Here is a 13651-nt window from a genome sequence, read left to right as displayed (position 1 = left end):
TTGCCACAATGCTATCTATGTGATCATTCTGATTTAAATTGTTTGTAATAGTAACTCATAGGTATTTAGTTGAATTGATGACCATGGATCTGTGTGGTTTATCATGTAACTGAAATTTAACCATTTCCTTTTAGTATTCATGTAGATTATCTCACACTTTTCCTTAGTTAGAGTGAGTTGCCACTTTTTGTACCATACAGATATCACGTCTAAGTCATTTTTCAAATTGGTTTTGGTGTTCATATGACTTGGAGATGAAGAAGATTCCACAGGATAAAGTAGCATGGAGAGCTGCATCAAACCAGTCTCTGGACTGAAGACCACAACAACAAGATGATTTTTGTGGCTGGTAAATGGCAGCATCATCAGCAAACAAACTAAGAGGTCTGCTCAGATTGCCTCTTAAATCATTTATATAGATGAGGAACATCGGAGTGCCTATAACACTCCTTCGGGGAATGACAGATATCACTTCTGTTTTATTCAATGACTTTCCATCAATCACTACAAGCTGTGACCTTTCTGACAGCTAACCATGAATCCAGTTACACACAACTGAGGTATAACTCCATAGGCACGCAATTTGATTAGAAGTTTCATGTAAAGATTGGTGTCAGAACTCCTCTGGGAACCTAGAAATGTGGAATAAATTTGAGGCCCATTTCAGTAGCACTCATTACTTTATACAAATAAAGAACTAGTTGTATTTCACAAGAACACTATTTTCTGAATTAATGCTGACTATGTCAACAGAGCATTTTCTTTGAGGTAAGACATAATGTTCAAACACAGTATATGTTCCAAAATCCTACTGGAAAGTGAGGTTGCTAATATGGGTCAATAATTCATCAGATTACTTCTATTTCATTTCTTGAGTATTGCTTTGACCTGTGCAACATCTTGGTCTTAAGGTATGGATCTTTTGTTGAGAGAGTAGTTGTATGTGACTGTTAAGCGTGGAGCTGTTTTGTCAGTGTACTCTGGAAGAAACCCAACCTGGTATACAATCTGCACCACAAGACTTGCCTTTATCAAGTGCTTTAAGCTGCTTTGGTACACTGAGGAATAACTACTTCAAAGTTACTCAACTTGATAACTGTTCTTGATTTAAATTTTCTGGAATATTTACTTCGTCATCTTTGATTAAGGAATTTTGGAAAACAGTGTAACTCTGCTTGAGTGGCACCATCATTGGTAATATCATTACTGGTGCAGTAAAGATATTGATTGTATCTTGCCACTGGTGTACTTTACATATGACCCGAATGTCTTTGGATTTAGTGCCAGAGTCCAAGACAGAGTTTAATTGTGCAAGTATACAGATAATATACATATGTGAGGAACTACTTCTTACCCAGCAACTTTTACATACTACAATAACAGACATTCTTCTGTGGAATAGAAGATTTGTCAAGGAGAAACTTTTTCAATTTGCTGACTGCCAGACGTTTCATATCACCAGTGATCAAAAATTTTGGTTGCAGCATTGTGCTCATGTTTTTGTGCTAAAGTGAACATTACTGTGGAGTAATGATTACAATTTTTCTTCTCATAGTGTAATTATTCCTTTTGAATTGCAGTTGATTATTTAGAACAAACTTCATTAGGGAATAAATCTACTGTAATTCATGCTCATGTCTACAGTTAATATAAGTTTCTGTTGTAATGTGTTGTAATCATAACATGTTATTTATTTACATTTAAGAACTTCACTGCTCCTTTGGAGACCTAAAACTCAGAAGAGGAGATCATCTAGTGAGCCCTGGTATTTGCGTGAAGTGCAGATGTGATGTACCACCATTTGTAACTTGTTATTGGCATAGATACGAAGGTTGCAAATTTCCAGTAAGTAACAACATCTGTATGATAATAATAATTAGTTAAAATATTTTTATGAGTTGGATTCTTATTATATTTATACTGTTTTTGGTTGCAAAAGTAATGAATGAAAAGTAGAGGATTCTGTGTTGTGAGATTTACATAAAGGAACACAGTAAAGACTAAATTATACTCTTTATTAACTCAAGAGAAGTGGAAGAGTATGCAGTGTCATTCCAACTCTAGGGCAAATATAAGACTTAATGTCTGTGAAAGGTGCTCAATAAATGTGTTGTACCACTTCAGCATTACTCACAGTTTCCTTGCTGTGGTTTTACAAATGATGGAGATTCGCAAGGAATTCTTATGAACAGGAATTCAGTAAATATCTATGTAACAGATATGTTATTGTGTTGACTGTACAGTTATGTTGCATGTAATACATATTTTCAGTATGCACAGTGTAAAAGTACGGCTTATTATTCTTTAAATTTTGATATTTTGCTTATTTAAGTGTATGTTTATATTTGTACTCTTGCTCAAGAAAGGATTACTAAAAAAGCTAGTAAGTTTTCATATTTACCTTTATTTGTGTGTGTGTGTGTGTGTGTGTGTGTGTGTGTGTGTGTGTGTGTGCATGTATGTGGCGTGTGTGCATGTGTGTGCCTGTGAATGGTTCAACACATACTTTTCAGTGAGTGGTCTCCTTTCCTTGTAAAGCACTAACATTCCACCAGAACCTTCCTGCTATAATAATATCGTTGTTATTCACTCCCTGATTTTCCATCGTTTAGTGATGGCACATGGGTACAGAGGTATTTTCCCTTGATTCGCAAGGAATTCTTATAAACAGGAATTCAGTAAATATCTATGTAACAGATATGTTATTGTGTTGACTGTACAGTTATGTTGCATGTAATACATATTTTCAGTATGCACAGTGTAAAAGTACGGCTTATTATTCTTTAAATTTTGATATTTTGCTTATTTAAGTGTATGTTTATATTTGTACTCTTGCTCAAGAAAGGATTACTAAAAAAGCTAGTAAGTTTTCATATTTACCTTTATTTGTGTGTGTGTGTGTGTGTGTGTGTGTGTGTGTGTGTGTGTGTGTGTGTGCATGTATGTGGCGTGTGTGCATGTGTGTGCCTGTGAATGGTTCAACACATACTTTTCAGTGAGTGGTCTCCTTTCCTTGTAAAGCACTAACATTCCACCAGAACCTTCCTGCTATAATAATATCGTTGTTATTCACTCCCTGATTTTCCATCGTTTAGTGATGGCACATGGGTACAGAGGTATTTTCCCTTGATTTTACACACACACACACACACACACACACACACACACACACACACACAATGACAAAATAATAGGGATGATTTTAATTTATGCTTTGTTAGTACATGGAAATACTGTTTGGCTTTATTTCAGAATGCTAATATGTATGGAGCCAGGTGATGGATCTCTGCCAGAGAAGTAATGAACAACTACTAACTTTAACTTACTGTAACATCATCTTATATTAATTTATGTTGTAAAGAAGTAATAAAATAGAAAGAATGTCAGAATCCCTTTCTACATTATTATTATTATTATTATTATTATTTCCCAAGGAAACAGTGTTTACAACTAACAAATGTCAAATAAAATTTTCCTTCTATAAAAGTTGATTGTCTCTAATTTACAACACAGTAGAAATAAATTATAGAGAAAAATATTAAGGGCTATATTTTTTTAACTAAGCAACTCAGCCTCCAAGCCAAATGATATTGAAATTTTTTGTGTGACAGAATGTTAACATTAATGGGGCCATGAAAACTGACTGGTGTGCATGATAAGAAATGCTACTGCAAAAAGTGCATGGCCCAGCATTTTGACTTGTGATTTAATGGCTTGCAAAATAACTTGCTAGAAAAGGCCATACTTCCCATTGTTGAAAGCCACAGATTAGTTTGGATTGAAACATCAATTATGTAACTGAGGACAACATTGGACACAATTCAGAAAATTCTTCCCACACACAGAACAAGAGCTGAAGCATTCAGTGGACTGTATTGATGTGTAGCTCAGAGTGTCATCAGAGACAGGGACTTCTACACAGGGCGTGATTGCTGTACTGACCTTCATTTCACAATATGGTTTGCAAATGAGTCTCCTTCTGCAGTTACACTGAGGTGACAAAAGTCATGTGGTACCTCCTAATATTGTTTCAGGCCTCCTTTTTCCTAGTGTGGTGCAGCAACTTGATGTGACATGGATTCAACAAGTAATTGGAAGTCCCCTGCAGAAATATTGAAATATAGCTGTCCACACTTTTGTAAATGTTGCTGCTGATGCAGGATTTTGTGCATGAGCTGATGTTTTGATTATGTCCTGTAAATGTTTGATGGGATTCATGTCAGGCAACACTGGTGGCCAGATCATTTACTTAAACTGTTCAGAACATTCTTCAAATAAAACATGAACAATTTTGGCATGGTACAGTGTCATCCATAAAAATTTCATAGTTGTTTGGGAACGTGAAGTACATGAATGGGTGTTAATGGTCTCCAGGTAGCCAAAAATCATCATTTCCAGTTAATGATTGGTTAAGTTGGACCAGAGGAGCCAGTAAACATTGCCAACACTATTATGGAGCCACCAAAAGTGTGTACAGTGCCTTGTAGATAACTTGGGTCCATGGCTTTGTGAAGTCTGCACCACACTTGAGCCCTATCACCAGCCCTTACCAACTGAAATTGGGACTCGTCTGACCAGGCCATGGTTTTCCAGTCATCCAGAGTCCAACTGACATGATCATGAGCTCAGGGAAGCCCATTTTTCTGGCTCCAACTACCATTTCGCATTCAAAGTATGTTAATTTCTGTCATGTTGGAAACCTTTTAACATTACTCACCTAAGTACAAATGGGTACTGAAACTATACTTTGTTTGATGTTTAATTTACAGAAATTACAATTAAAACATATTTCATTAAATTAACTGAATACATCAAAAAATTGGTTCTTTTCAACAGTTTCTTCTACTACAAGAGTTAGGCTGAATTATTTGTTCAAGTCATTAAATATTGTTACACAAACAATACTTTTGACAAAACTGTTAATTACTTTGGAATTAATTAAGGGCTGGCTTTGCTAACATGTTTTTGAATAGGGCCAAATAGATCCTTTAATAATACTATTAGCTGTTACTCCAAATGTTTATGATTATTATAGAATATATATTTGTTTATATGTCAACAATAGAATTTAAGCTATGGAATAATTACTGATTATAACCTATAACAAAAGATATTAACTAGGAATAGTCTAAATAAATTAGAAAATTGATGACATACACAAAACTAAGCACAAAATTAGATCTGGTAGTATATTCTTTAATATTGAGGGCAAACCTTTCTCTTTTATGAAAAATGCAGATTATACTTACGTATGTTAATGGTAACTATTTAAAAATGAAAAAAAGTGAAAAATGGCAAAACAAGAGAGGAAGTAAAAAGATCCCTGCTTGCTTCTTCACACCTTCCCTTTTGTACTTACACATCGGTATTCATCCTTGTTACTGTCTCATGACTCCTGTCACTCAAGTGTAATTGACAGAAGAATTCAGTCTGACCAAAGCAGTGTTTTCCAATCCTGGTGATTTCTTGAGTTATTGCTAGACTTTTTAATGTAAACTAACTGATTATTTAGTATTACCAGCTACTTATTTATGTTGCTCTCCTATTAGTTATAACAATGAAAACAATCAATTATTGATGAAATTATTTAATTTGAGAGAGAAAAAATCTACTCACCAAGCGGCGGCAGAACACACACATAAAAGACTGTTGTGATTGGCAAGCTTTCGGAGCCACTGGCTCCTTCTTCAGGCAGAAGGGTTGAATGGGAAGGAAGAAGAGTGAAGGAAAAGGATTTCAGAGGTATAGGAAAAGCTGTAGATTTTGGGAAAGTCACCCAGAACCACGTGTCAGGGGAGATTTACCATACGGGATGAGAAAGAAAGACTGATTCCTGTTAGTTTTTAGTTAGTGTCATGTTCCATGGACCATTTCTTACAATAAATCATAATGTTGTGAACAAATCATTGGGCTGTTCAATAGTGAAAGGAATTAAATGTATATATAGGGTGGCAAAAAATTGTGTCGTGAAATTTTAACCCTGGATAGGTGATGCCAGTAGGGACCAAAATTACTAATGTTGTGTAACCTATGCAACATTAGTAATTTTGGTCCCTTCTGGCATCAGCTACCCAGGGTTAAAATTTTATGACACATTTTTTCACCATCCTCTATACTGTAAAATCAAAGTGATCAGGAGAAAGAGTATAATGGGTCTATCACATTCATTGGAATATGTTAAAGGGGAAGACTTGTTAAGTCTCTTTGTATAGAACTCTCTACAATGAGAACAAATTTTTTGTCACAAGTCCAAGATAAGATTGAATGAGATAAATTTATAATAATGAGATTTATTTGAAGACAATATATTTGATATACATATGCAGTACCTCAAGAGAAAAAAAAATAAATAAATTTTCTGCAATGTATTTGATAGGCTTATACAGTACTTGAGGCCAAAAATAAATTAAATAAACATATTGCAACAGTGCTGTTTATGTTGTGCTGTGGTATGGAATTAGAGGCTATTCTACAGTTTTTTCACCTACCTCTGGTTATTAGATCAGAGCTGTGTACATCGAGTAGGTAAGCTGCATCGTTCAGGCAGAAAACACAAAAACTATCTACCTGTACATCTTGTGTTCCTTGGCAACATTAAATAAAAATCTTAATTTTTCTACTAAGTAGCATGAACAAACATGAATAATTACACTGGTAAACATATTTGTGTTGTACTTTTCTATAATCAACAATGAAAAACATTGCTACCAAGTCCATACTATGTACTATTCGCAGCTTGCAAGCTGACTCTTGGTACAATGCTTGAAGGGAGTGCACATAAATATGAAATGCCTTTCCACTCCCAACAGCCACTGCACTATCAGCTTGAAATGTCAAGCTACAGTACAGTTATTTCTTGACAGAGTCAGTAGAATTCAGTACAAATTGTTATTTCATATGTAAAAACTAGTAAGATTACATATAAAATACCAACTATATAAGTTAAACAAAGTCCCTAATAAAATTCACAAAATGTGATTTTTTATAGTGTAAATAAATGTTCACACAAAGTTCAGTATTTTAAAGTGCATGCCTACATGTCATGTAGAACTTCTGAACTAAATTTTATTTGATGCTGTTTAATTAAATAGTGTACAGAACTGTACATGTAATGTAGGACATTTCAAATACAGCAAACATTCAGTATTACTTACTTTGCATGGGGCAACAATTATGATGACAAGCTCTAATATCATTGACTACAAAGAACAATACATACTAATTTCATTCAATAGATACTCATCAGCACTCCAAAAAAATTCCTTCCCATCATGCAGTCTTGATTTTGACCAGATGGCCATGCATATCAGCAAGCCACTTTCAGGTTTCATGAAGGAGCGCTGGCCCAGGATCTATTCCATCCATTACATTAATGATAAGAGCTGGTGTGCTGGGCAACCTGGTTGTGGTTTTCAGATGATTTTGTGCATCTGACTAGGTGAATAATGAGCTGATGCCCATATCCTGGCTCAGTTACATGATTCACAAATATTTAGAAAACATTTGCTAGATACAGACAGATAGCAGAGGGTATTGCTGAATCATAAAGATGGCTCAATAGCTTCATCTGGCTGTGGAACAGTTAGTGTAGGCATGCTGCAAGGTTCTGTGCTTGGCTCTTTGCTCTTTCTTACTTTTATTAATGACCTTCCTCACTGTTCTAAAGCTACCATTTCATATATTTCCATGGGTGACATAAGTTTGAACTGTAATGACCAAGATATACATCAACTTCATTCAACAAAATGTTTATTCCTCCACATGGACAATAAATTAAATTGGTCTTGCCATATTTTGGACTTGAGAAAAAGACTTAGTTCAGCAACTTATGCTCTACACATTATAGCAAAAACTGCTAACAGTGATTCTGTTAAGGCTGCTTATTTTGGCTATTTCTATTCATTGTTATCCTATGGTTTAATATTCTGGGGTAACCAACCAATGGCAAATAAAGTATTTGTAACTCAGAGAAGAGCAATTTGAATTATAAGTGGAGTTAACGAGAATCATTCATGCAGAAATCTTTTTAAAACACACAAAATATTAACAATGACCTCACAATATATCTTATCCCTTATGTGCTTTTCAGGTAAGAACCTACACATGTACAAATACTTCTTATTATGACTGTGACACAAGAACAAAACATGACTTTCATGTTGACAGAAAAAAACAAAAGGGAGTAAACTATTCAAGCATAAAGGTGTTTAATGCACTCCCATCTGACATAAAAAATCTTGCCAGTGAAATGCCAAAATTTAAGAGTAAATTGAAGGAATACCTTCTGGAAAAAGCATTTTACTCTCTTAATCAATTCTTTAATGTAACATTGTAACTTAGATATAATACTTTACTTGTAATATTTGCTATTGCCACTTTGTAACTTAATACATCTTACACCAGTAGGGGAATTTGTGTTCAGCCAATTGTCACTATCAAATTCCTGCTAATGTATAGTTTGTAATATGGAAAATTGTAAATTATTATTTTTATCACTTTATATCTCTGTTTTACCATAGAAAATGCTTAAGCCTGCAACTATTAACATACTTTGTTTCTTATACACCAATTGCAATTTACATTTCTTAGCATGTACAAGTAGGCTACTGTGTTAATTTATATTGTGACTTGTTCCATATCCATACAATTCTTTTACATACCGGATCTATGGAACACGAATAAATAAATAACTAAATAAATTAGCAGATGAAGTACACAAATTCTGTTCAGTGGGGTAAAGGAGGGCTGCAGGTAGGACATCTGGCTACTCTCTAACAGTAACAACGCCAAATCCAGTAATTAACATGCCAATCCAATGTAGATACATGAGAAAGGCAAAAGAAAAAGATGAAGCAAAGTCTTTGACTATTTTGGAAATTTCACCATATTTGAAGAGTTAGTATCATTTGTAAAGTTATTGTCATCTATCCCATCATGCAGGTTTATGGGCAGACTTCTTAGTGACTTGATATGCAAGAACTAAGGCCCTTTTTCAACAATTTTTGGTCAGTAGGAACTGCTTCATATCTTGTTCTTCCTACATGTGTTGTGGGAATATACAGAAACATTTGTAATAAAGTCTAAAGTTTGCTGTTGTTGTTGTTGTTGTTGTTGCAGTCTCCAGTCCAGAGACTGGTTTGATGCAGCTCTCCATGCTACTCTGTCCTGTGCAAGTTTCTTCATCTCCCAGTACCTACTACAACCTACATCCTTCTGAATCTGTTTAGTGTATTCATCTCTTGGTCTCCCTCTATGATTTTTATCCTCCGTGCTGCCCTTCAATACTAAATTGCTGATCCCTTGATGCCTCAGAATATGCCCTACCTGCCAATCCCTTCTTCTAGTCAAGGTGTGCCACAAATTTCTCTTCTCCCAAATTCTATTCAATACCTCCTCATTAGTTATGTGATCTACCCATCTAATCTTTGGCATTCTTCTGTAGCACCACATTTCGAAAGCTTCTATTCTCTTCTTGTCCAAACTAGTTATCATCCACGTTTCACTTCCATACATGGCTACATTCCATACAAATACTTCCAGAAAAGACTTCCTGACACTTAAATCTATACTCAATGTTAACAAATTTCTCTTCTTCAGAAACGCTTTCCTTGCCATTGCCAGTCTACATTTTATATCCTCTCTACTTCTACCATCATCAGTTATTTTGCTCCCCAAATAGCAAAACACGTTTACTACTATAAGCGTCTCATTTCCTAATCTAATTCCCTCAGCATCACCCGACTTGATTCGACTACATTCCATTATCCTCGTTTTGCTTTTGTTTATGTTCATCTTATATACTTCTTTCAAGACGCTGTCCATTCCATTCAGGTGCTCTTCCAGGTCCTTTGCTGTCTCTGACAGAATTACAGTGTCAACAGCAAACCTCAAAGTTTTTATTTCTTCTCCATGGATTTTAATTCCTACTCTGAATTTTTCTTTTGTTTCCTTTACTGCTTGCTCAATATACAGATTGAATAACATCGAGGATAGACTAAAACCCTGTCTCACTCCCTTCCCAACCACTGCTTCCCCTTCATGTCCCATTTCGTATTCACCTACTATGTTTCCTTCTCTTCTTTTCCTACTATCGAATTCCAGTCACCCATGACTATTAAATTTTCGTCCCCTTCACTATCTGAATAATTTCTTTTATCTCATCATACATTTCATCAATCTCTTCGTCATCTGCAGAGCTAGTCGGCATATAAACTTGTACTGCTGTAGTAGGCATGGGCTTCGTGCCTATCTTGGCCACAATTATGCATTCACTATGCTGTTTGTAGCAGCTTACCCACATTCCTATTTTTTTTATTCATTATTAAACCTACTCCTGCATTACCTCTATTTGGTTTTGTATTTATAACACTGTATTCACCTGGCCAGAAGTCTTGTTCCTTGTGCCACCAAACTTCTCTAATTCCCTCTGTATCTAACTTTAACCTATCCATTTCCCTTTTTAAATTTTCTAACCTATCTGCCCAATTAAGGGATCTGACATTCCATGCGCCGACCCATAGAACACCAATTTTCTTTCTCTTGATAACAATGTCTTCCTGAGTAGTCCCTGCCCGGAGATTTGAATGGGGGACTATTGTACCTCCGGAATATTTTACCCAAGAGGACACCATCATCATTAAATCATTCAGTAAAGCTGCATGCCCTCAGGAAAAATTATGGCTGTAGTTTCCCCTTGCTTTCAGCCGTTTGCAGTACTAGCACAGCAAGGCTGTTTTGGTTAGTGTTACAAGGCCAGATCAGTCAATCATCAAGACTGTTGACCCTGAAAGGGCTGCTGCCCCTCTTCAGGAACCAGAAGTTTGTCTGGCCTCTCAAGAGATAGCCCTCCGTTGTGGTTGCACCTACGGCATGGCTATCTGTATTGCTGAGGCAAGCATGCCTCCCCACCAATGGCAAGGTCCATCGCTCATGAGGGTCTGCTGTTTCGTAAGACCATCTTGAGCATAATTGTTTTTTTTTTTTCATGTTAGTTAGTCTGCATATTGTTCTAGCTGCTTCATTATGAATATGACAAGAGGTGATTTTCATACATGCAGAATTAATACACCCTTTCCATTTCAACTCGTACACAGCACTTACCATCTAGCTGATTCTGCTTCTTCCTCTTTTGTTTATCCACTTCAAAATCCTTAAGCTCAGACTTCTCTTTGTTTCTGAACACTACTTACATAGTCTTATTAAAGGTTATAACCAGTTCATTTTCCATTAGCCATTCAGCTGCAGTATTTTACAGAAATATATTCACTTCTCTCAGGCTTTTCCATATTTTGCTCACTGTTCAGTATTATAATGTCATCTGCATACTATATTTTCTTTACTTTCTTTTCCTTCTTTTCACTGCCTTGATCACTTATAGATGGATTAAACAGGAATGGCTCCATTCTCAGGTACCTCAGCTTGGTTCCTGACTGGTATTTGTTCCTCACTGACACATACTATTTCCTATTGCACAGGTATGATTGTAAGTGCTTATGGGGATATTGATAATGAAGTGCATCACTGGTGAGCAAAGAGAGGTATATCTAAGGACAGAGCAAAGACTTCAGTGTGTTCTGAGCTGTGATCAAATGTGGATATGTCATTGTATTGTGCTTTGTAATTAAATCATTCACACAATGAACCATTTTGACTAAGGTATTGGGACATTGCTTGTTACCTGCTTGGAAATTCTTTCACACACACTACCATTTGTCCTTGAATGCCATAGTTTTCCAATTTATGTATAAGTGTGTAAATTTGCTCATCTGGTGCTTAACCTTCAGTAGTTACCTAATCTCACAATGATGATTGTATTCCAGCAGTTATAGGCTGGCAAAATAATGTACATCCACTGCAGGAATTTGGTTTTGATTTCATCTCTTAATCAAAATTTCCTGTATATTGATCACCTTTGTCACAAGTAATAGGCAAACATTCATAACAGGTAGCAAATTAGAAAGTCCTCTAGTTGCAAGCTAACACAATAATGCTCACAACTCTCATAAGCTGAGTGGATTCACATTTAACACTGTCTGGCATTGATGATTACACATTTCAATTGCAGTGATCAAATTGAAGTTTTTGCTCATGGTACCTCAATAATTACAATACACACATGAATGACACATATATCTTGCAGGAAATCACCTGCTCTTTTCACTGCTATAGCCCAAATTTATGTATCTTTAATGACATTTAAATTAAGAACAAAACTACATAAAATTCTGAATAATTAATTAAACTTAGTAATTATAGATACACATAAAACTTATAACTGATATCCTTAAAATTTGCCAACACATATTGCCATGCTGATCATGTATGATCCTCTTTCATAAATTAACTTTGTACACCATGTAACATGCTCTAGAGTGAATTGTCTGTCGCAGTCACAGATACTTCAGCCCCCTTCCACATGCAGAGTGTGAACATCTGGAGGGTCTGCTGTGAAGTCTACATCATCAAGCGGTGAGCATTGCTGGCACTCCGTGATGGCTGTAACCTATCAAGTACAGTGATACAGCATAAGTCATGGCAGGAGGCAATGAGTCCGGCCATAGTGTGAGATATTAGGGGCTCGAGGCAATTCAGCATCTAACATCGACAGTGGTGGACTGCGTGTGGGTGCTGCAATAGCAGGGACATAGCTCCAGGTGGTGAGAGGTGCAGAGAATTAGGCAGCAGCATGATAGTATGCTTGCCTGCTGGAGAAAGTCAGGAGGACTCGGAAGTAAAATACACAGTTAGCAGGAGGCAGAAGATATTGGTGAGTTGGGTAGCGACTGATGTAGAGAAGGAGTCCAGAGCAACACGTGTAGCTTCAACCAAAAGCTCTATTTTTTTCAGTTTGACTACGACTTTGTCCTGTCAAAAGTCATTGATGTCAACCGTAATCGCTGGCTGAGCAAGTTGCGAGCCTGATTGGGGCACTCAAAAAGCTTTTCATCCTGAAGAGGAGTTGAATCAACCAAAGTAGAGAGGATCCATGCAGGTTTCAGACTGTTGATGGAGAACACCATAGAAGTGCCATTTATGTCAATGTTGAAGGTTTTGACTACCCCATTTCAGTACCACAGTATAAGGCAGTTGTAAGGGTGGCTGTATGTTGTTGTCACAGAGCATGAAGTTTGCACAGTATGAAAGCCTTCTTGTGGATGAATGGCTTTGGGGCTGAATGTGCAAACAAGGGAGGCATAGTCAATTACAGATGTGATTTTTGACATGCTGCACCAATGCATAGAGTTCCATTGAGTTGAATGTAGCAGTTGGTAGAACAAATTATCCCAATATCATGAGATTCTCACCATAAATTCTTTCTCTCAGCAAGACATGTAAATCATCTTTGAAGACCATATGGATGCTGAGAAGCACCCACAGGAGGGCCTCATTCCATGCGCCCCCATGACACAAGATCCATTTTCATTGCACAGTATCATTATTCAACAAGGCCATTGTTCTGGGAGTTGTGGGAGTTGTATGCTGTCATACAATGGTAAGAGATGCTGCAGAAGTGGCAGAGGTCATTCAAGAGTGAAGATTCAAACTGATAACTGTAATCAATGGTAATGGTATCAGGGCAAAGAAATGGAATATCCAAACCACCACAAAATGCAATTAATCACAGAGAGTATAGATATCCATACCCCTCCAA

At 36.3% G+C, this 13651-nt stretch overlaps 1 protein-coding gene across 1 annotated transcript in view; it reads left to right on the top strand.

The window, feature by feature from the left end:
* The window catches only part of LOC126336474 (uncharacterized), a 97960-nt gene extending 94539 nt beyond the window's left edge, over window positions 1-3421 (top strand). The window contains exons 8-9 of the mRNA XM_050000214.1: window positions 1706-1845; window positions 3253-3421. Of these exons, the coding sequence (XP_049856171.1) occupies window positions 1706-1845; window positions 3253-3279 (167 nt within the window). The 3' untranslated portion in view covers window positions 3280-3421. The remainder of the gene's footprint in view (window positions 1-1705; window positions 1846-3252) is intronic.
* The last annotated feature ends 10230 nt before the right edge of the window (window positions 3422-13651 follow it).

This window comes from Schistocerca gregaria, chromosome 2 (assembly GCF_023897955.1).
Source record: "Schistocerca gregaria isolate iqSchGreg1 chromosome 2, iqSchGreg1.2, whole genome shotgun sequence".
NCBI classification, from domain to species: Eukaryota; Metazoa; Arthropoda; class Insecta; order Orthoptera; family Acrididae; genus Schistocerca; species Schistocerca gregaria.
This window is presented reverse-complemented; position numbering and strand designations above follow the sequence as displayed.